This window comes from Copidosoma floridanum, unplaced genomic scaffold (assembly GCF_036245765.1).
Source record: "Copidosoma floridanum isolate Cflo_tuat_1 unplaced genomic scaffold, Cflo_Japanese_pri ptg000030l, whole genome shotgun sequence".
NCBI classification, from domain to species: domain Eukaryota; kingdom Metazoa; phylum Arthropoda; class Insecta; order Hymenoptera; family Encyrtidae; genus Copidosoma; species Copidosoma floridanum.
This window is the reverse complement of record NW_028321907.1, coordinates 33080602-33101729: the sequence shown is the minus strand read 5'-3', so window position 1 is coordinate 33101729 and position 21128 is coordinate 33080602. Positions and strand designations below refer to the sequence as shown.

At 38.1% G+C, this 21128-nt stretch overlaps 1 protein-coding gene across 1 annotated transcript in view; it reads left to right on the top strand.

Annotated features, from left to right (window-relative positions):
- The window catches only part of shot (dystonin-like protein short stop), a 1026404-nt gene that overhangs the window by 58352 nt on the left and 946924 nt on the right, over window positions 1-21128 (top strand). Inside the window, exon 2 of the mRNA XM_089596194.1 lies at window positions 18888-19622. Within this exon, the coding sequence (XP_089452320.1) occupies window positions 19520-19622 (103 nt within the window). The 5' untranslated portion in view covers window positions 18888-19519. The remainder of the gene's footprint in view (window positions 1-18887; window positions 19623-21128) is intronic.

Below are 21128 nucleotides of genomic sequence, written 5' to 3'. Positions count from 1 at the left end.
AAAAGAGGAGTTTTCTGCCAATACACGAATACGCGTAAACGGAAAAAAATTAGAAAAAATCATAGCTTTCTTTAAAACTCTTGTGCCATCTTAAAAATTATAATTATTTGTTTCTATTATTCCTATACATAATACCAATCGATTTTTTAAGCCGTGAAAGGCCGTCTGGCTTTGGAAACAAAGAGTTTTCCGCCTATACACGAATATGCGTATACGAAAAAAAATTAATAAAGAACCACATATTTGTTTAAAGCTCTTGTGTCACCTTAAAAATGTTTATAATTTATTTTAATTACTCCTATATAAAATCCCAATGGGTTTTCCAAACCTGGAAAGATTGCCAGGCTTGAAAAACAAAGAGTTTTCCGCAGATACGCACGTCTGCGTATAAATAAAAATCAAGATAAATCTGATAACTTTTTTTGGAGCTCTTGTGCCACCTTAAAAATTATTAGAATATGTTTCAACGACTCCTATACATAATTCCTATGGATTTTCTTAGCCGTTAAATGCCGCCAGGCTAGAAAAATAAAGAGTTTCCCATATATTTTCACGTTTGCGTACACGGAATAAATTATGAAAAAATCATAACTTTTTTTAGAGCTCTTGTACCACCTTTAAAATTATTAGAGTACGTTTATTTTACTTCTATACATGATTCCCATCGGTTTTTATGCAGTAAAAGGCTGTCAGGATTTAAAAAAAAATTTTTTTCGTAGGTACGCGTATAAAAAAAGCGCTCTTGTGCTACCTTAAAAATAAAAATAATCGTTCTTCTTATTCAGATATACGATCCCTATAAGTTTTCCAAGCCATGTAAGGCTGCTAGGCTTAGAGAAGAGTTTCCCGTAGATTTACATACACACGTATACGGAAAGGTCGAAAAAATTTATAACCAATAGTTTCAAAGCTCTTGTGCTAGCTTGAAAATTAAAAGAATGTGTTTCTATTTCTCTATCAAATCTCATCAAATATGTTAATGGGTATAGTAAAAGAATATTTTATTTATTTTTATGTTGGCCCAAAAGTTTTAAAAAAAGTAGGAATTTTTTCCTCTATTCTGTAAGGACACGCATACATGCGTATCTACGAAAAACTCCCGTTTTGCCGAGCCGGGCATCCTTTCACGGCTTGCAAAATATATCACAATTGTGGGTGGGTATAGTTGAAAGTTATTTGCCATTAACGGCTTGAAAAACGCATTAAATATGTAAGTTAATATAGCAGAAACATATTTAATTCATTTTTATCTTGGTACAAACGTAAAAAGAAAAGGAAAAAATGTATGCTCCATATTTGTCGGATACACCATATACGCGTATCTACAGAATACTTTTGTTTTTCTAAGCCTGGTAGCATTCCAGGACTTGTAAAATGCATTAGAATCCTGTATTGGTATAGAAGTAACATATTTCAATTATTTTCATCCCGGCATAAAGGTTTTAAAAAAAGTTACAAGATTTTTTCCCTATTTTTTTAGGACACGCATATGTGTGTATCTACGGAAAACTCTTGTTTTTCCAATTGTAATAATTTTCAAGGGAAATAAAATTATGGTTTTTCCTAGTTTTTCATTTATACGCGTACGTTTGTATCTTCGGAAAACCTTTTGTTTCCAAAGCTTGGCGGCTTTTCTAGGCTTCAAAAAGCTATTGGAATTTCGTAAAGGAGTAGTTAAAATAAATTATACTGATTTTCAAGGTGGCACAAGAGCTCTAAAGAAAGTTATGGTTTTTTTTATAATTTTCTCCGTATACGCGTATTCGTGTATTGAAGAAAAACTGCTCTTTGTCCAAGCCTGGTGGCCTTTTACAGCTTGGAAAAGCCATAGGAATTATGAGTGTGAGTAATAGAAATGAGTTATAATCATTTTTAAGGTCGTACGAGAGCTCTCTCAAAAGTTATGATTTTTTCGCGATTTTTATTTATACGTGAACGGGTGTATCTGTGGAAAACTCTTTGTTTCCCAAGCCTAGCGGCTTTTCACGGCCTGGAAAACCTATGTGGATTATGTATAGGAGTAGTAGAAACGTATTATTTTAATTTTCAGGGTGGCACAAGAGTGTATGTGCGTATCTGCTTAAAACTCTTTATTTCCTATGCCTGACAATCTTTCATGGCTTGGAAAAGCTATTAGGATTAGGTTTAGGAGTAATGGAAATTAATTTTAATAATTTTTGAAATGGGACAAGAGCTCCGATGAAAGTGATCAATTTTTTTTCGATTTTTTATGTGTACGCGTATGTGCGTATCTGCTTAGAACTCTCTGGTTTCTCTACCTGGCGACCTTATACGGCTTAAACATCGTGTAGAGATCGCGTATGGGAGAATTACAACCATATATTTAGGCTTTATACTTATGGTTATACAACCATAGATTAAGACCAAAAAAATTTTTTCTAGCCCCAGGACCCTTTTAGGCCCTATTCGTCCCTGATGAGGCTACACCGATGAGGGGCTAGTTTCATATGCATATCTTACTGTCCCCCCACATCCCTTCCAAAGATCAAGCGAAAATCCTCAATATCACTCTGTGAATTTAACCTAACAAAAAATGTGTTACTTCTTCCCTCCACGCCCTCTACTACCTTTACAGCCCCCTCGTGAATTTTATACTTTTAACACCACTCTCAAAGAATAAAGTTAAACTCACGTAGGCATCCAGCTTTTACTATAGTATCTAGTATTTCCCTGTTGTATAGTTCTTTACACCGTCTTCTTTTGGTTTCCCTAAATTCTTTCCTCTCTGTTATAGAACCTCCTTATGCCCTTCTATCCTTGATTTTTCCCATTTTTTAGTGCTGCCCACATTTGCTTTTTCGGTATTGTGACCTCTTCGTCATATTCTATCTACCACTCTTTTCCTGCTTTTTTGATCATTTTGAGTGTTGTGCCTGCCTCCCAAATAATTTTTGTAATAATAGTCCATCTTTCTTGTAGGTCCATGTCCACTAAGTCTACTCCTATATTTCTATTATTTATTTCATTATTCTACTCAATATTCTTGCTTTCATACCATTTTAAAGTCACTCTATTATTTGATTGTCCGTTATCTCAGTACCATCTTTTCCTACCTCATTTGCACCTGCTATATTTATTTCTAAGTAGAAAAACAGGCTCAATAATTGAAAAACGGAACATCAAAGGAAGACTGGAAAATAATGTATAGGTTCATAAAGGATAAAGGCAGCTCAGTTCTCGATCTAGCACTCGAATTAGAGCACTCTACTAAGAAGTGATTCGATTCAGTTCTCGAAGTTACTTTTAATCCATTTACTATACTCCCTTGATTACTCTCTAGTTTGAGTGCTAGATCGAAAACTGAGCTGCCTTTATCCCTTATGAACCTATACATTATTTTCCAGTCCTCCTTTGTTGCTGCATTTTTTTATGATTAAGCCTATTTTTTTACAGAAGTCCAGAAGTTTTTCCTCTTCTCTATTTACTGTTCTGTCTGCAAATTTCTTCTCGCTTCTCTTTCACCTCCTTTATTAGCCTGCACTGCTATATTCTCGTGTTGAAATCTCCGATTATCAAGAGTAACTCTTCTTTTTCAATACAGTCATCTACTACAGTTCGTGGTTTCTCAAGTATGAGTTCTATTTTTGTGTTAGTGTGCACCCCAACTACGCTAATGTTTTTATTTTTCGATTTTAATTCTCTTATGGTTAGCCTGTAATCCCATTCATCTACCTTATATTTATTAACATGCTTTTTAAACGTTTATTAGAACTCCTTTTTCAGTTCTCCCACAGTAGCTCTCTCTAACTGCCGCTTTCTTGAACTAGTTGTAATTTTTATCCAGTTTATTTTCCCAATCACTCACGTTGTACTTTTTTACCCATGTTTCCTGTAATATTATCACATCAAATTTATTTAAGTAATTTTTGGCTTCTAAAGTCCTTTTGATACCTACCATACTTCATGAAATCAATGTTACACTTCTCTCTCTCTTATTAAAACTTGCCCATCTGCTTTTAAAACTGCCTATCTTTTGTTCTTTCTTTTTCCAGTATAAAATTCCCCCTTAATTCGTCCCATGCCCGCCATTTTTTGTTAATTTTTTATTTTAAGATATCCCGTGCGTACCTTATTCCCTTTCTTTTCCCTTTTTTCTTATGTTACTTCTATCCACCTCCATATTTCTCATTACCTTGCTGTAAGGTCGTCATCTAATCATAAGTTAAGATTTTCACCTTTTCCTTAGTTCCTCATGATATTTATTTTGTCTTCTAGTGTTTTTGGTACCGCTACTCATCTACCCCCTGTTACCCTTTGCACTTCTATTCATACCCTATACAGCAATAATTCTTTCAGTTTTTTTTATGCCCCTTCCAACCGTGCATATCCTCCTAACAAAAATGCTACTTTTATCTTTCCTCCTTTTCTCTTTCTCTTATATCATATTTTAGTTCCCGTTCATTCATAGCCTTCGGCTGTCGAGGCTCATTCACACCGTTTAAACCGTTTTCACTAGCTTCTGATTCTTTTATATTGTAAAAATCTTAACAACAGTTTTGGTCTTTTTTGCTCGCTATCACATGGATTATTTTAGATTGCGACACGCTGTCGATAACCCTACTCGCTGTCCCTAGCCCTGCCTCTGATATGGTATCCATACAATTACTTGAATGAATGTTTTCTTGCTTTGTAAAATCCTGTGAGACATTCATCTACTTTGTTACTTGTTTTAATAACTGCTTCCTGTGGCTATCTATAATCTGTAGCTGCCTGCCTGTTTTGCTGAGTTTCTGCCTTATCTGTTGTTTATTTTAGCTTGGCTCTTTTTACTCTTTCTGTCTCTAGTTTGAACTTAAAGTCTTGTATCATTTAACATTGAACTATCTTACTTTTGCTATAGAGTGCATTGCTTATGTTGCTTTCGAATTTTGTGCACCTATCAGTACTTATTCTTACCCTTCTAGTCTCTTCACCATTCATGAGGTATGTATCCGTCTGCTATACCATCTGCTGATCTGTACCTGCTGATGCTGATGCCTCTCGCAATCGTCACGTGCATGACTCGCATTAACTCCCGCTCTTTTTGTACTTTTCAACGGCTGCTTTTTCCCCTGTCTTCCCAAACACCTATTTTTCTTAGACACGCTGTATACTTCTGTCTGCTCGGATCCTGCCCTTGACTCTCTCTTCCTTTTTTTCCCTGTGTCGTCTGCTTTACTTTGGTACCCTTTGTCTTCGATTTCTTAATGCGCTGGCTTTATTAGAGTTCCGTTGTCCTTACTGGCCCTTGACAGTGCTTCTGGCGTTGTGTCTACTGCACACAAAGCACCCAATGAAATTGCTGCATATGTTGGCGGGAATAGCTCCCTTTTTACAGGAGAGCCCCCTTTGAGGTATCGTTCTAGGGTATCCGCCTCTTTCTTGCACTCCTCTGACATTTGACGCCTGTCCTCATCTCGCTTGATATCCGCCATTCCTTCGCGAGTCAATCTAACCTCACTTGTGCCATTCTTATCACTTTTCCTTATTTTTTGTGAGTTCATGTTTATATTTACTCACCATCACTTTATTCTCTTTCTTTTAGTCTTTTTCACCTGCTTTTTCTTTCAATTTCTAACTCCCAGCAAGTGAAAAATTTCCTACTTCAGCGCGGACTCATGTGGCTTTATGTCAGACGGCTACAGCGTCCCTCGTGCGAATCCTTTGTCTTTATATATTTTTAATAAATTTTAATTTTGATTTAAATTATTTTAACACTTTACTTCTTTATTTATATTAAATATCTGAAGTAAATGCCATATTTATCATTATATTTAGAATAGTATGTAAATATATTATTTGAAATACAATATTTCAACTATAGGAAACTATATAAGACAATGTTTATTGTTTGTATTTAAAATACAGGATTTGTAATTATAATTTTAAATAAAAACGTCAAATACATGTATGTTTTAAATAGATATTTGTTTAAATACGAAAAATATTTATCATGGTATTTAAAAAGAAAGTATTTCAAATAAATTATATGTAATACATTTGTGTTCAGTGCATGGTTTCAAACACAATTGTATTTGATCAAGTACTTGAAATAATTTTCTCAACAACGTTTCTTTTTTTTAACTATTTTATATACCTTGATTTAACTAAATTGTATTTGAAATGTATTTTAAAAACTGTATTTAAAATACAAATATATGAAATAAAATCGTTTCGGGATCTTTTCAATATGAGTTGGTTCTGAACGTTTTTTTCACCCTTAGAATATCCTACTTGTGAAAGTATAATGGTACCGTATACCCTTTCCCGTTCGTAATCCTAATGTTAAGCCTTTCCCTAGTTTAGAACTATGATTTCAGTAATGTATGTATGTACAAGTTGTAACACAATTTTTTCACCTAAAAACAAAGAAACGCGCCGACGCAGCGTTAAAAAATCTTGATCACGTACGTCACTTTTGTCCCTCTTACACCTTGGGTTTCTTCTCTTGAAAAAGGGGGATTGGCGCTGGAGTTCTCCTGTTCTACGAAGAGAACTATTAAACTAATACAAACAAACACCTTTAACTATTCTTCACTCAATCACTTGACCCCACTACACATATCTCCTTATAAAATACACGGCACAACGCTTCACGTCGTCCTCTGGACTGTGCTGCACGTCCATAACGTCCTGCTCGTCCTGGACCAGGTGGGGCTTCTGCTGGTCCCGGACCAACGCTACTATGTACACACTCACACTCCGTCCTGGTCTACTCGAAGAAGCTTCTCTCTCTATTTCTCTCTCTCTCTCTTTCTCTCTCTCTCTCTCTCTTTTTCTTAAGGACCTGCTCGTGGGCTGGTGCGAGGAGGATGTGCCAGTGATTGCTCCGTATAAGTTATATTGATTGCTGACTATTAGTGTGCCCTTTAACATTTTGTTTGTGATTTGAGATCGAGTATTTTTTTTGCGGGCTTTTCTGTCTCGTGTTATGTACAGTGATTGACTTGGTAATCAGTGACTTTTACCGTTTTTATTAAATTCGTGCGTCGTGTGGGCTTGAGGTTAATTCTTACAGCTATACTGCGCGCTTGCGTGGCCATGACAGCTGGAACGTGCGCGTTCTAATTAGCTGTCGATGAATCTAGACAATTTTGATCAGCCAGTGAACGACAGCACGAGGAAAAGACCGCGCAGTCACTCATGTGAAACTGATGACTTGCGGCCTCAGCTTTTACCGGCTGACGATGTAAACAAGCTGATCGAGTGTGCTACACATGGGCGCGATGTGCTGCTTGAGCGTCTTAGCAACGAAAAAGAGACTGGAACAAAAAAAGCCATCCGTGATGCTGTTGGCCCTTAGTGATGCATTATTAAAGATTTCTAGTGCATATCTGTGCAATCTGCAAGAAAAAAAGTCAATAGATTTGTATAATGGAGTTATCAAGGCTGCTTGCCAACGTATTGAGCAGGCAACCGCTTTCCGGCCTGGCTTGGGCGGCCCTACGTTTGCCGATGTTGTCTCACGGTCTGTCGGCTCTACGGCTGCACCACAGATGGTATTATTGGGCTCTGGTGGGGCCTTCACGGTCAGGCGTGTCGGGCGGCTTGCTATATATGGCCCGACGGAGAGCCGTCGACAGGATTTCCCGTCTTCTAAGGATACTAAGGAGACCATCCTTAGAGCGATCAATCCTAGGAGTTCAAGAGTTGACGTACAACGCGTGCTTTATGAGCCTGGGTCATAATAGAGAGCAACTTGTTGAATGCCATGGTGCCTGCGGACAGTGCGTATCTTGCCGCTGCTGGCCTTGAAGTTGAGCTGGACCTTAAATTAAACCCACGCATATTGATCCATGATATTCGTCAAGAATTAGATGATAAAGAAATAGTCATTACAATACTTGACCAGAACCTTCTAAACTTTATACCAGACGATGTTAAATTGGTATACTTATACCCGATACGCGAAAAAAAAAGATGCAGATCGTGTGTGCTCGAGGTGAAGCCGGCTGCCAGGGTGGCTCTCTGGCAGCGGGCTAGAATTAGTATTGGTTGGCTTTCATGTTGCTGTGAGGACCACGTATCGCTCGTTCAGTGCTATAAATGTTGTCAATTTGGGCACATAGCGAAGAACTGTAGCAGAGCTCCACGATGTGGCCGCTGCATGGGTGACCATGAATCAAGATCTTATACTGTCAAGGACGCTGCGCGCTGTACACACTGTGTGGCGAGAAAACTTTCAGCCACACCTCACATGCGGTGACAGGGGAAAGTGCCCTCTGCTACGTAGGCGGTTGGAGCGTATTATCTCAATGATAGACTATGGATCGCTGTGATGCTTCTTTGTTTACGATCGGCCAATGGAACGCTCAGTCGCTCGAACCACATGTATTCAGTCGCGGATTGCATGTGCTTGCTATAAGTGAGTCCTGGCTGAGACCTGAGGGGCGTTCAAACCATGTTAGCATCGATGGTTACCGGCTTTTCCGTGTGGACTGGTCCGGGAGAGTGGGAAGGGATGTGGCCGCCTACGTGAGCGAGAGCTGTTGCGGCGAGATTGTGGCTAGTTCCGTGTATAGGCCTGACGGCCCTGTTGGACCTAAATTTATGTTCCTCAAGCTCAAGGTTGGTAACCTTTGGATGCTCTTGGGTGTAGTGTAGCCCACTAAAGAGCGGTTACTGTTCTGACATTGAGGAGGCGCTGCTGAACTGTGGCCGCACTTTTGACGTTTTTTTGTTGGTGAGTGACTTTAACATCGACTGGGCTGTGGACTCTACGCCGCGACGAATACTCACCAACTTCTTCGACACGTACGGCTCGCGCCCCCTACCCTTCCGGCCGACGCATCACGCGCGGTTTTCATACTCCGTCATCGATTACATTTGCGTCAGTGATGTGACCAGGATCGCTGCGTTCGATCAGCTTTAGGTACTTTTAATATCGTGGCATGACGTTCTACTGTTGAAACTCGACCTCTGGGTGCCTGCGCCGGTGGCAAAAACGGTGCGATGACGTGACTTTTCCTCGTTAAACGAGGCAACCTTCCGGGGTGACTTATTAGCTCTGCAGTAGGATTCTCTGCATGCCTTGGGGACAGTCGATGAGAAAATGGAGTGCGGCACCGACGTGCTTACTAGAATCTATGACCACCATGCCCCTTTCAGAGCGTTTAAGCGCGGGAGCCGGGCATTACCGTGGTTTGGCCCTTGACTCGGGATTCTGATTTTGAGGCGTAACAGGGCATGGGCAGCTTACAGACGCTCGGATCTAGCAGCTAACGTGGATGAGCTGGGCGTGCGCGGTAGGTTGGGTGTGGCTGATGGGTCCGAGTTGGATGTTGACGCTTTGAGTGCGCACTTTGCCGATGACGCCGAAGTCGTCGCGCCTCTGCACCTGGCCCCGCTTCCGCTAGCTGATCGTTTGGAAGACGGATTTTATTTTCGCTATGTTACCCTGGAGGACGTCGTGGATGCTGTTAATAGCATTAAGTTGAATGCTTGTGGTCCTGATGATTTGCCTATTTCCCTGATCCGGAGGTACATGCCTAGTATCATACCGATGCTGCTTCATACATTCTTCTCGTTGCAATTTGGGTCTTTTTCCTCGGGATGAAAGCGCGCAACAGTAAGGCCGATCCCTAAGCGCCGTCTGCTATGTGGGCTGAAGGACTAAAGACCAGTCAGCATAACTTGTGCCATGTCTAAGCTGCTTGAATTCGTTGCTCTGCGTTAGATTGAAAAGTATGTGCGGCAGAAGAACCTACTCAATCTGTTCCAATCAGATTTCTGCCGGGGCTATAACACTTACTCTGCGCTGATTCAGGTGGTTGATAGCGCGCGTCGAGCGATTGATTAATAACAGGAAGGTTACTTTGGTGGTTTGTGTTGACTTTGCTACAGCTTTTGATCTAGTGAATATCAAGCTTCTAGTAAACAAGCTCCGCGGCCTTAGTTTCTCTGTCTTAGCTGGTGAATGGATTCGATCTTTTTTGTCAAGAAGAACCCAAACAGTGATTTCAGTTTTACCAGAGGGCTCTCGTTCTTGTCCTGTGGTCAGGACTGCCGGCGTGCCGCAGGGATGTTTGCTGAGTCCTCTGCTCTTTACCCTTTTCATAAATGACACTCCCTCAGTTTAGCGGCATTGTGCTTATCACATGTATGCTGATGACTTCACCATTTAGAGGAGTGGTCCCATCAGCAAGGTGACCCGTATTGTTGGTGAGATGAATTCAGACCTTAAGGTGCTGCTGGGGTGGGCGTGTCTGAGCTGCCTGCGAGTGCTGCCCGACAAGTCCCAGGCTTCTTGGATTGCGATGCGTAATTTCATGGGACGGCTTCAGCCGGACTCGTTGTTGAAGCTTTGGGTTGGTGGTGATGTCGTGCGTTTCCAGGATGGTGTGAAAATACTGGGACTGTATGTAAATAGCACTCTTTCAAGTGCTCAGCTGATAAGTGCTTCTGTGAGGTAATGCTTTGGTGCTCTTGTTCGTCTGAGAAAGTGCAGTGATTTTTTGCCTGCTTCCACGAGGCTTCTGCTTGTGAGGGCTTTGGTTTTTCCTTACTTAGACTATCGCCCTGGCCTGTTCCTGGATCTGTTGCTCGAGCTGAGGTTGAAGCTGCGTTGCTGCAAAAATGCGACGTTGCGTTTCGTCACTGGCATCAGAATATTTGAGCATGTAACCCCAGACTACAAACAGCTTGGATTGCCCAGTTACAAGGAGTGGCTTGGCTACTTGTGTCTCTGTCTGCTTGCTGGTGTGATCCATCGTGGCGAGCTGGGCTATCTTTGGGAACAGCTATCCTTTCGCCCTGTTGGCAGACTTAGATCCTTGAAACATTTTTATTCATACCTGCTTATTTCCCATGCAAAAACCGAGTGCTATAAATACTTATTCATAAATTATGCCTCCAGGATGTGGACTGACTTGCCTGAGGCGATCATGGGGCTGGCCTATGGTCCCCAGTTCAGGACTCGACTTCAGGAGTATCTCTATCGTGGTGGCTTGTCTCGGTAGCTGCTCCTCCTGCTGATAACAACTGTGCATATACTTCAATGAGTGCCACCCAGTACTGATGACCCTATCATCATCTGACATTGTATGATTGTACTTACTGGTTATTGTGATTTGTGTTTACTTATGCAACGTCAACCTTTTCAAGTGTCTTTTAATTCAAGTGTCTTAAATACAATGTGCCTTTCAAAGCTGTGATTTTTAAATTTAACTCTGCAGATGTCTGCTTATGTTGGTTCTCAATTTGTTCACTTTATTTCTATTCATTTCATTTTATTTACTATTTATACTTAACTTTTAGCGTCATCAGTTTTGACCTGATTATATATGCGTTGTTTTGATAGAAATTTTTTTCGTTTTTTGTTTTATATAATATTTTCTTGAAGCTTTGCCAACAAGAGCTGTCTCACACACTTTTGTTACTTGTACTACAATGTACTTGTTGTAATTTGTCTTTTCAAGCACTGTACAGGACCCCTGAGTCCTTAGTGCCAAATAAAAACTCAATTCAATTCTCTTGCTCCTCTCTCCTGTGTTAGTTGAGCAATGGCTGTTCATTTTTTTGATCTGCTTACTTGACCCTTGTACTGCTTTCCTGTTCCTCCGAGCGTGATCCTTTTAGGTTTGTTGCATTCTTCGTTTTTTCAACTCCTACTGTGAGTGTTATTCTCAGAGAAGTTTGCATCTGCTCGTCTTTAGAGGGACTTACGCTTGTTGTAACCTCGAAATCTACGAGTGCTTCTACTGCTGTGTTGTTGCAGTCGACACGATAGTCAAGTGATATTGAACATTGGTTTTCCTCACAACTTTTGATTGAATTATGGCATCTGATATAGAAGAAGAGGATTTTGATAGCTCAGCTGACATTTTACGAACGGCTAAAGATATTGAGGTACTTTATGATAGGATGGTGGCATGCCGTGACACTCTACTTGTGTGTTCAGTTGGCGAATGAGAAAGAAACTCCCAGAAAAAAGAACTTCGTGATATTATCAATGAATTCAGCGATATATTTAGCAGGCTTGAGAGTGCATATTTAAGAAAATTAGCTTTCGATAGTGTAGTTAACTCATGTGCAAAAGTACTTGATAATGCTTGTTATAATGTTAAAGATGTAGTCACTGCTCTTAATTCATCTTCTGCAGGTCGTCTATCCAACATAATGGTGCCCACCTATGCTGATAAAGTTGCTATGCCAGGGCCAGCTCGACGTGTTCTGCTGAACAAAAATAAATCTATTCCAATTAGTCAAACTAAGAGAACTGTCCTTGGCCCATGTAAGAATACCTTGAGTGAATTTACTTCTTCGATGGAAACAAAAAAAGCTATACTTGGAGCGTTAAAGTCTGTTATTCTGCAGCTCAAAGTCAACAAATTTACATTTTTGCCCGATAGTTCTGTTGCTATTGAAAGTGGTGCTTTAGAATCTTTGAATTGCTGCAATGAGTTTAAGAAATTGGGCCTTAAAGTAAAGGATGATATTAAAATAGATCCTCGCATTATTATACATGATTTTACAGTGAATTACTCTAAGTTATTTGAAAACAATCGCGTTTTTAGTGGATGGCACTCCTGTTGATTTGCAGATCATATAACCTTGCTTCAGTGTTTTAAGAGTCTAAAATTTAGGCACATTGCTGCCGACTGTAAGGGTAAAACTTGTTTTGCTTTATGTGCAGAATATTATTCTTTCAGAGACTGCAAAGTTAATAATGTTTTATGTTGTAATAATTGTAAAGATGCCAAACAACGTAGCTCCTAAGGACAGATCTTAGTGTATGGTTTTAAGGAACGGAATTGAGCGTAAATTGGCTCTCGTCGACTACAGTTATGAGTAGTTTGATAATTGGAGATATAAATGCGCAATCGCTAATTAGGCACTTCACCGATGTGCATAAATTAATTTCCGACTATAACCCAAACATCTTCGGTATCAGTGAGACGTTTCTCAAGCCCGTCAAACCATCTGCTTTGATAGATGTACAGGGATACACTATTTCTCAATGTGACCGGCTACCAGTTGACAAAAGTGGAGGTGGTGTTGCACTAGATGTCCACAATTCTGCAAAATGTTGACCCCTGGCTCAGTCTGATGTGCATAATGAAGCTTATATGATGAGGCCCGAATTTCACCTTATTGAGATTCAAATTAATGCATCAAAATATCTTTGTGTCATAGTATATATGTCCACCCAAGACAGGATTCTGGTCAGAAGTTGAGACAGCCATTTTAAATTGTAATTCTTATTTTGATGGGAGACCTAAATATAGATTGGCAAGTGAAATTTGCTAGTTTGACTATTTTAAAAGAATCTTTTTAAGTTTTGGGATTGGATCCAGTTCGCTAAAATTTCAGAACTTTTGATAAAGTTGAGTTCAGCAATGATTTGTGTAAAGCTGTTAATGAAGATAGTTGATTGGACGAGTGTGTCAGCACTAAGGTAGCTGCTATAACTGATATTTTTTTGACAGTACATGATAAACACGCTCCTTATGAAACAGTAGTTAGTAAGCGCAAACCTCTGCCATGGTTATCTCCCCATCTTAAAGTAGCAATCAAAGTACGAAATAAAGCAAAGAGAGAGTACAAGCGCTCTCCACCGGTTACAACTCATGCATCTTATAAGTTAGTCCGAAATAGAGTGAGAGTAGAATTGAAAAATGGGCGCCATGCGTACTATCATCTTAGAATTCGCAGAATTAAAAATATCTCTAATAAGTGGAAAATTATTAATGGAATGGGACTGACAAACAGAAATGCAGACACATATCCCTCGTTAGTCTTTGATCTCGATAATGCTAATAGACACTTTATTCGTGCTGGGTCTATAATATCTCTATATGATCCGCGTTATATCTTTCCTCGAATAAACTCTGATAAAAGGTTCAAGTTCGGAATGTGACCACAAAAAATGTTCATAGTGTCATCTTATCAGCGAGATTTAATGCTACAGGTTCAGATGAAATACTGATAAGATATTCCAAAGATTTTATTGAACTCGTGTTGCCTACTTTAATGAACATCTTTGATGCAGTATTTCAGGCTAGCGCGTTCCCTGAAATTTAGAAGATAGCCTTGATATGTACTATCCCAAAGAAATCGGGGGCTATAGAGATGAAAGACTACCGTTCTATTGGCACTTAGCAAGATAAGAAGGTCCTTGCCTATTAACAATTAATAGACTACCCAAACTCTCGCAATCTGCTGTATAATTTTCAGTCAGGTTTCAGAGCCGGATATAGTACACAATCGGCACGAGTCAAAATTATTGATGATATTCGTGCCCATGCTGACAATTAAGAAATTACTCTTCTAGTCTTATTTGACATGTCTCGAGCCTTTGATTCTGTTAACATTATCTTGCTTTGCGAAAAACTAGTTTCTTTCGGCCAGTTCAGTTTTTTTTTAGATTCAGCTTGCACTTGGGAGAGGTTATGCCTAATAGGGAGATCGCAGATTGTAGTTCGATTGTAATTCATCTGACGTAAATGGTTTGTAAAATAATACCAAGAATTCCTATGCTATTTGGACTGGTACTCGTGGATTTAAACCAAAACTCTTTCAACAGGATATACCGAATATCATATTAAGAGGCAGTATTATTTTACCTTGTGATTTAGCTAAAATACTTGGTGTTACCTTAGATTCTTATCTTTCTTTAGAGAACATACCACTGTGGTTGTTGGTAAATGCTTTGGTGCACTAGCTCGACTACGAAAAAATGCTTACTTTTAACCGGTGAGTACTAAATTTCTCCCGGTGAAGGCCCTGATATTTTTGATACTGGAATACTGCTCAGTCTTATATTTGGGATTATCTGCTGAACTCATGACCTAACTTAGTAGATGTATGAATGCTGCCCTTAGATTTGTGGTAGGAATCAAGAAATCCGACCATACCTCGCCTGTATACTCTAGATTTCAATTACTTCCTTTTGAACTTCGATCAAGATTTTTGACCATTAAATTCCTTGCCACCATACTAAAGTCTAGTCTTCCGACCTATCTATGAGAGTACTTGAAATTTAAACATTTGGACTAACCAACGAAGAGAATGAGACGTCTAGATCTAGTTATTCCCCTGGGTATGCTTGACTTTTTAGCTGTATCCTTCAGAGTAGGTGCACTCAAGTTATGGAACAAAATACTAGTTAATACCCAAGCTGATTACTCAGAGCTGTTCTTTGGAGATAGGCACTTTAAACTTCTTTGAGAGCGTCCTAATTTATTGAAACAATTATCTGTGATGTAGTTAATCAGTGATCTCAATTTAATATATTTTTAATTAAGGAGTGGACTCTATGTATTAATTATATATTGTCTTAGTTCCATTAGAACTAGTTGTAGATATATTCTTTCTAATGCTCTTTTTTTTTTACTTTCATTTAAATGCTATTATTTCATTTAATTTACTTTAATTTTGTAAAGTGTTACTTGTTGATATAATCTCTCTCTCTCTCTCTCTCACCTCTACTATCTACCCTCACATACGACAAAATGTGCGAACAATGGTGGCACTCCCAAACATGCACCTCGCGGTCTCACGTTTACCTCGTCTTGTCAACCCGCACACTACTTCTCTTTTTTTCTCTCTCTCTCTCCACGCTACACTCTCTACACTCTCTCTCCTTCTCTTTCTCTCGCTATTTACGCTACATACTCTCTCTCTCTCTATCTCTCTAGCATCACCTCCTGGTCAAACGTCCGCGAGTCTAATCCAGCGTTTTGTCGTCCGTGATCCTGGAGTGGATCGTTTGTCTTACGGCTTCTTTCTTTCTCTTCTCTCTCTTCCTTACCCTCATATTCTTGTCTCAGTGGCTTCGCGCGCACACTTCTCTCTTCTCTCAACACTCTACGCACCTTCTTGAAAATTCTCTTAATTCTGTTCTTCTCTCAAACTCTTCTCTCGCCATGAAAACCCGCAAAAATCACTGAAACTCTTGCTGCTCGTACTCAGACGTACAGCTCGTGACTCTACTTCAGACTGACTCGCGATCTCTCGCTTGAGCAATGGCCATCGCCACTGCTGCTGTCACGTATCTACTATCGCAGTCACTCTCGACGTAGCCGCTACCGTGTGTCCTGATAGTCGCGTCCGTATTTTTCTTGTCCTTTCTCGCTGGCGCTGCTGTATCTTTGCAGCTCAGTTGGTTGTCCGTTGGCGTCCTCTTCTCCTCCTCTCAGAGTATATACAGTTCCTGAAAAACAAATGAAATCAGAAAAGCTTAAAATGAATGCTCTTTGTATATACTTTGCATGAGCTAGAGCAATTTGGGACGTGAGGGCCATTTTGCATCGTTACGAAGTGTTATGATTAAGAAATAAAATAGATGTTGAGATTAAGGGATTAAATAAAAGAATCGGTTAGTCGCTTAGAAATAAAGGGAAATAAAAGTACATCGATCTGTTCTAACCGTTCACCGTTAATCAGTACGCTGAGCCTGCTTTAAGCCTTTGAGAACAGGTTGGGCGGTTTTGCAAAACTTTTAATTACATTTTTTTTCCAACTGTCAACTGAGAAAGTGTAAATTTTTAGTTTTATACAAATGGGATTTGTCTTGAACAACTATTTTTTAAGTTCAATCACGTTAAGTAATTAGGTATGCATTTAACTTAATTATTTTAAATACTCCTATTAAATACGCTTGTATTTTAAATACATTCTTTGCAAAACATTTACCAAATACAACTCTACTTCAAGTTTTTTGTATTACGAAAATTTTATTTTTAATATAGCATTGGAAATTAAGGTAGCTCCTCACTATAAATCCCACAAGAAGAGTAAGCATACTGCAACACAGTTTTTCATTGGCTGTGGAGGTTCTTGACTAAAAATGGATAGGTACCTATAGTCCCTTCAAAAAAAGTTTAGTCACATTTACACCGTTGACCTATATCGTAGAATACAGTGACCCGAGCAGACGTATGTATACAAATCTAACAACATAACCCTTGTATGTAAATAATAATAAGCTGACGATAGGTTCCTAACAAAAAAGACAATGCCCCCGACAAATCGTCCTGCTCGTCGTACGAGAGGAAAAAACAGGACAATTTGCGGAAAAAAAAGTAGTAATAGCCCGAGAGAAGTTGTTAAAAGCTGTTGAGGACAGCAGGGCACGAAAATCTCCGGCATCGTCAGGAGTCGATTTTTCGTCGAACAATGTTGCACGAGATCTTGTAAGTACTATTGATATTCTTTTTCTTAGTTCAGCGTCTCATTTATTTTTATTATAATTACGATTTCCCACAACTCCTATTCATTTTACGTACAACTTTCTGACCAATTAAAACTACGCGGGCTACCGCTCTTCGGTGTAGCAGACGCCCCACACTTTTTATCTGTTCCGTGACTTGCACACTTATCTACTATTTTCACAAAATATCCTATAAAACCCATGGTAATGTCTAAGTACCTGAATGTTGTTGGAAAGATTCTGATTTCTTCTATCTGCTACATAGTTTTCTATTAAGAACTACAGTATCTTTACTGAGATATCATACAACCTGCGCCACCAATTGACGACCCTCCATAAGAGGCTATGTTACAGAGTCTATTTTCCAGTTAGTTTTTTTCAACAATTTTGGTGGTGACGAGGTCTAAAATTTTGGGAAAAGACTCCTTGCACCTTCAAGAATCATCCTTTAAAATATCATTTAATACTCCAGTGTTTTGATGTAGTGAGGAGCCACCTTAAGTATGTAGATTTTCATAATATTTGACATGCTTTCATTCAAACATCTCAGTATTTGTTTCATCAATTTCAAATGTTATAATTGAAATTCTAAGTATTTGTTACTGTTTGGCAGAGTACAGTTCTCTGCCGCCCTGTCGACTGCGTCGATGCGACGTCGCCGACTGATTTCTTACTTGTATCGAATACATGGGGAACCGCGATACAAATATGCTACTTATACCGAGATGATACCTTGAGACCAAAAATTAACCTAAACTAGGACCGATACACAAATTTACAAATAAACTATTTAAATACTAAGAAAAGCACTAGTTTCCGCTCGCGTTTCAAAGAACGAATTACTAAATACATTCGACTTGTGATTTGTACAAATCATTGACTTTAACTCATGACCGAAGAAAATATGGTATTAGATGAAATCAAAAAGACACTGTTTATGAGCCACAACGAAGATATATTAGTGACTCAAAGGAGAAAACTCAATTTTTGCGTCTCGTCCGTCGGCAGTGCCAACTTTTCTCCCCTTAATTTATCTTGCGTATCTCGGATGACGTCCACCAATTAGCGCTACGATACAGGACAATAATGTGAAACAATACCGACTTAACACGAACAAAAACGAGCATGAGACTGAATCCTTGACTGCGCGCTCAACGAGCTGCGATATACATCCTTGCTGCGAGGCTTCCATCTCCGCTGCGCCGCTCGCGTGGCGGCCCGTACATTTTATTTGTTTTTGACTAAACAGTTACGATATTTAAATAAAATTGTATTTTATAATTAAAACAATTATTTTGTTGTCGAATTAAAAAATATTTATTATTTAAAACTATACTAACAACCAACTTTTTATTGACAGAAAAAACGTATTGGCACATAAAATATATTTAAAAAAATTTTTGAGAAACGCTACAAAATTTGATTTTTAGGAAAAAGCACCTCAAGATTGCTTGCAGAAAGGGATTAGCTTTTGCCACTTTTATTACAGTAGATATACAATTGATGAAATATTTTTGTATTGTCATATTAGTAATAAGTTATCATATGTCACTTCGAAGCTGCTAATACCGTTGTTTATGCTTTGTACAAGCTATTACATTGAATATCATTCAGCAACTACTAATCGGAGGGGTCTTCCACTGAAAAAATAATATTTTTTAAGGGCTTAAATAAATGTGCTATATTTAGTTGAGAAATTCACAAAGTGTATTGATTGTATATTATAATGTTGCAGTTAGTCGAGCAGTTAGACAAGAGCATTGCTGCCATTTTCGAATAAGGATAAGAGGATTCTAAGAAAAATAAGTACTGAAGAAGTCAAACTTGTATATAACTGAAAGCTGTTTTGAAGCTCTAGTATCATATTATCTACGTTAAAAGAGTGAAAGTGAGCGGAAGAAGTAAAAACTTAAGTTTGAGTTGCTAAAATAGTTATTTTGTATCATTTACGGATATAATAGTACAACGCTGGCTCATATTCCCAGGGTCATGGTCGTTCGTAGTCTACATATTTTTGAGACTCAGAGTGACATCACGTGTTGAAATGACATTCATTACATTAAGTATCGATAAAAACTATGTATAGAGAAAAATAAAGAAAAACAAAAAGTAATACCTGCCAAGCGTACAAAAAAGCAAGAGAGCTCCTGTGTGGTAAGAAAAAGTTAATGAGGAGACTTTTCAGGTGATCAGAGTGTAAGAAAATAAAAAAACAGACGTGGTTGTAGTAGCTAATTAAGATCCGTTTTCGGTGAAGTGTCAAGTACTATGTGAAGTATATGTTAAAAGCAACCATAAAAGTGATAGTAGCTGTGGTTAAATAGTTTTATGGGTATGCGATTTTTAGAGCAATAGCATGGTATAAGAATGGAGTTCGACCTGGACGGTAGCCTGAAAGAATGGGCTAAAGACAAGCCTCTAAGCATTTTGCAATTAGATCCCGCTGATAGAGCTGTGCTGAGAATCGCTGGTAAGTACAATATATTGATGTATTATTTTACTTTTTCTCGCAATTACATAATTGGTTTTAATTTTTTTTTTAAATGCTTAAAAATATTCGTTGTTGAATGACTTTTTTATAAATAAGTTCTGCTTTAAATTTATAAATTCGTTGATTCATAAATTAATTTGTTTTAATGTATTAAAATTAAACAGTTTATAAAGGTGATCTTCTTTATTATCATTAATTACTTTTCTCATTTTATAATTATAATTATTTTCTTATTGAAAGATCTACATTCTTACGTTACACTATGAATTTAATTATACAAAAACCCGTTTAGAATCTTTGTTTCTAATTTGACTATGTATGTTTTTTTATATGTTGAATCACTGTAGTAAATAAAAAACGATTTTTAGAATGAAGTTATTTATTGCGGCTTACAATGGAATGTATAATCCTCGTATATTTCCTGTGTGTAAGGACGGTTGGGAACGGGGACTCATCAGCCAGAAAGTGTAAGATAAAACCGTGCACTTGTAGGGAGGGGGTAGACAGAGCAGTAGTGGTGACACAGAGAAAGAGGGAGAGAGAGCCAGCCAGCGCAAGGACCCATTGGAAAAAGCGAGCACTCCCATTTTCGCTGGCTAAACAAAAAAAATAAATAAATAGATGAAAAAAAAAAAATAATAATAATCAAATAATTGAAAATTTGATAACGAGTTGAATTCAAAAAGAACTTTTGCAAATGGATGTTGTTTAAATAAATGAGAAAGCATTTTCAGGTGACAGCTTACACACGACTCTCACATCCATGTAAGTTCAGGTGCCACTATTACATCACCAGTAGGGAGTTGGTGGCAAATTTGAATATTAAAATTAATAAAATAAATATTACAATAACTGTATACTCTCGTTTGTATTATTTTTTTAATAAAGTACATTAACAAATCATTGTTGCATGTATGGCGGATTGATACAAATAGCCAGTTTTGAGTAAACAGGTATTTATAATGTGATATAACCTCCAAATATTACAAAATACGCCATATCTTCAAAAGAAAATAAGATAGAGCAAAAATAACGAGTTTACGGGGTTTCAAAAGAGAATCATAATATCGCGTCGCACCATAACAGAGGTGTTGAGTTATAAACAAACATAACCTTAATTTTTGAAGTTTTCAATGTACCTTCCAAAAATGAAATCACAAAATCATGGGAAAAATTATACTTGGTTTAGTACAGGATAATAATAATGCAGAAATGTTTTTTCATGGTCATGTCTGCTCATAACCTTCAAACATTAAAAATACGCCATATCTTTAAAAGGAAGCAAGATATAGAAAAAATATTAAGTTGTACAGGTTGCCTAAAGGGAAAAAAACATCGAGGCACACAAACAGGGAGTTGTTGAGTTATGTGAGAACATAAACTCTAATACCTGTATTTTTAATATTTTTGTATAAAATCAAAATGGAAAATTTGTAGAAAAATTATAGCACATTTGCAAAATTATTAAAAATATTTTGTTATATT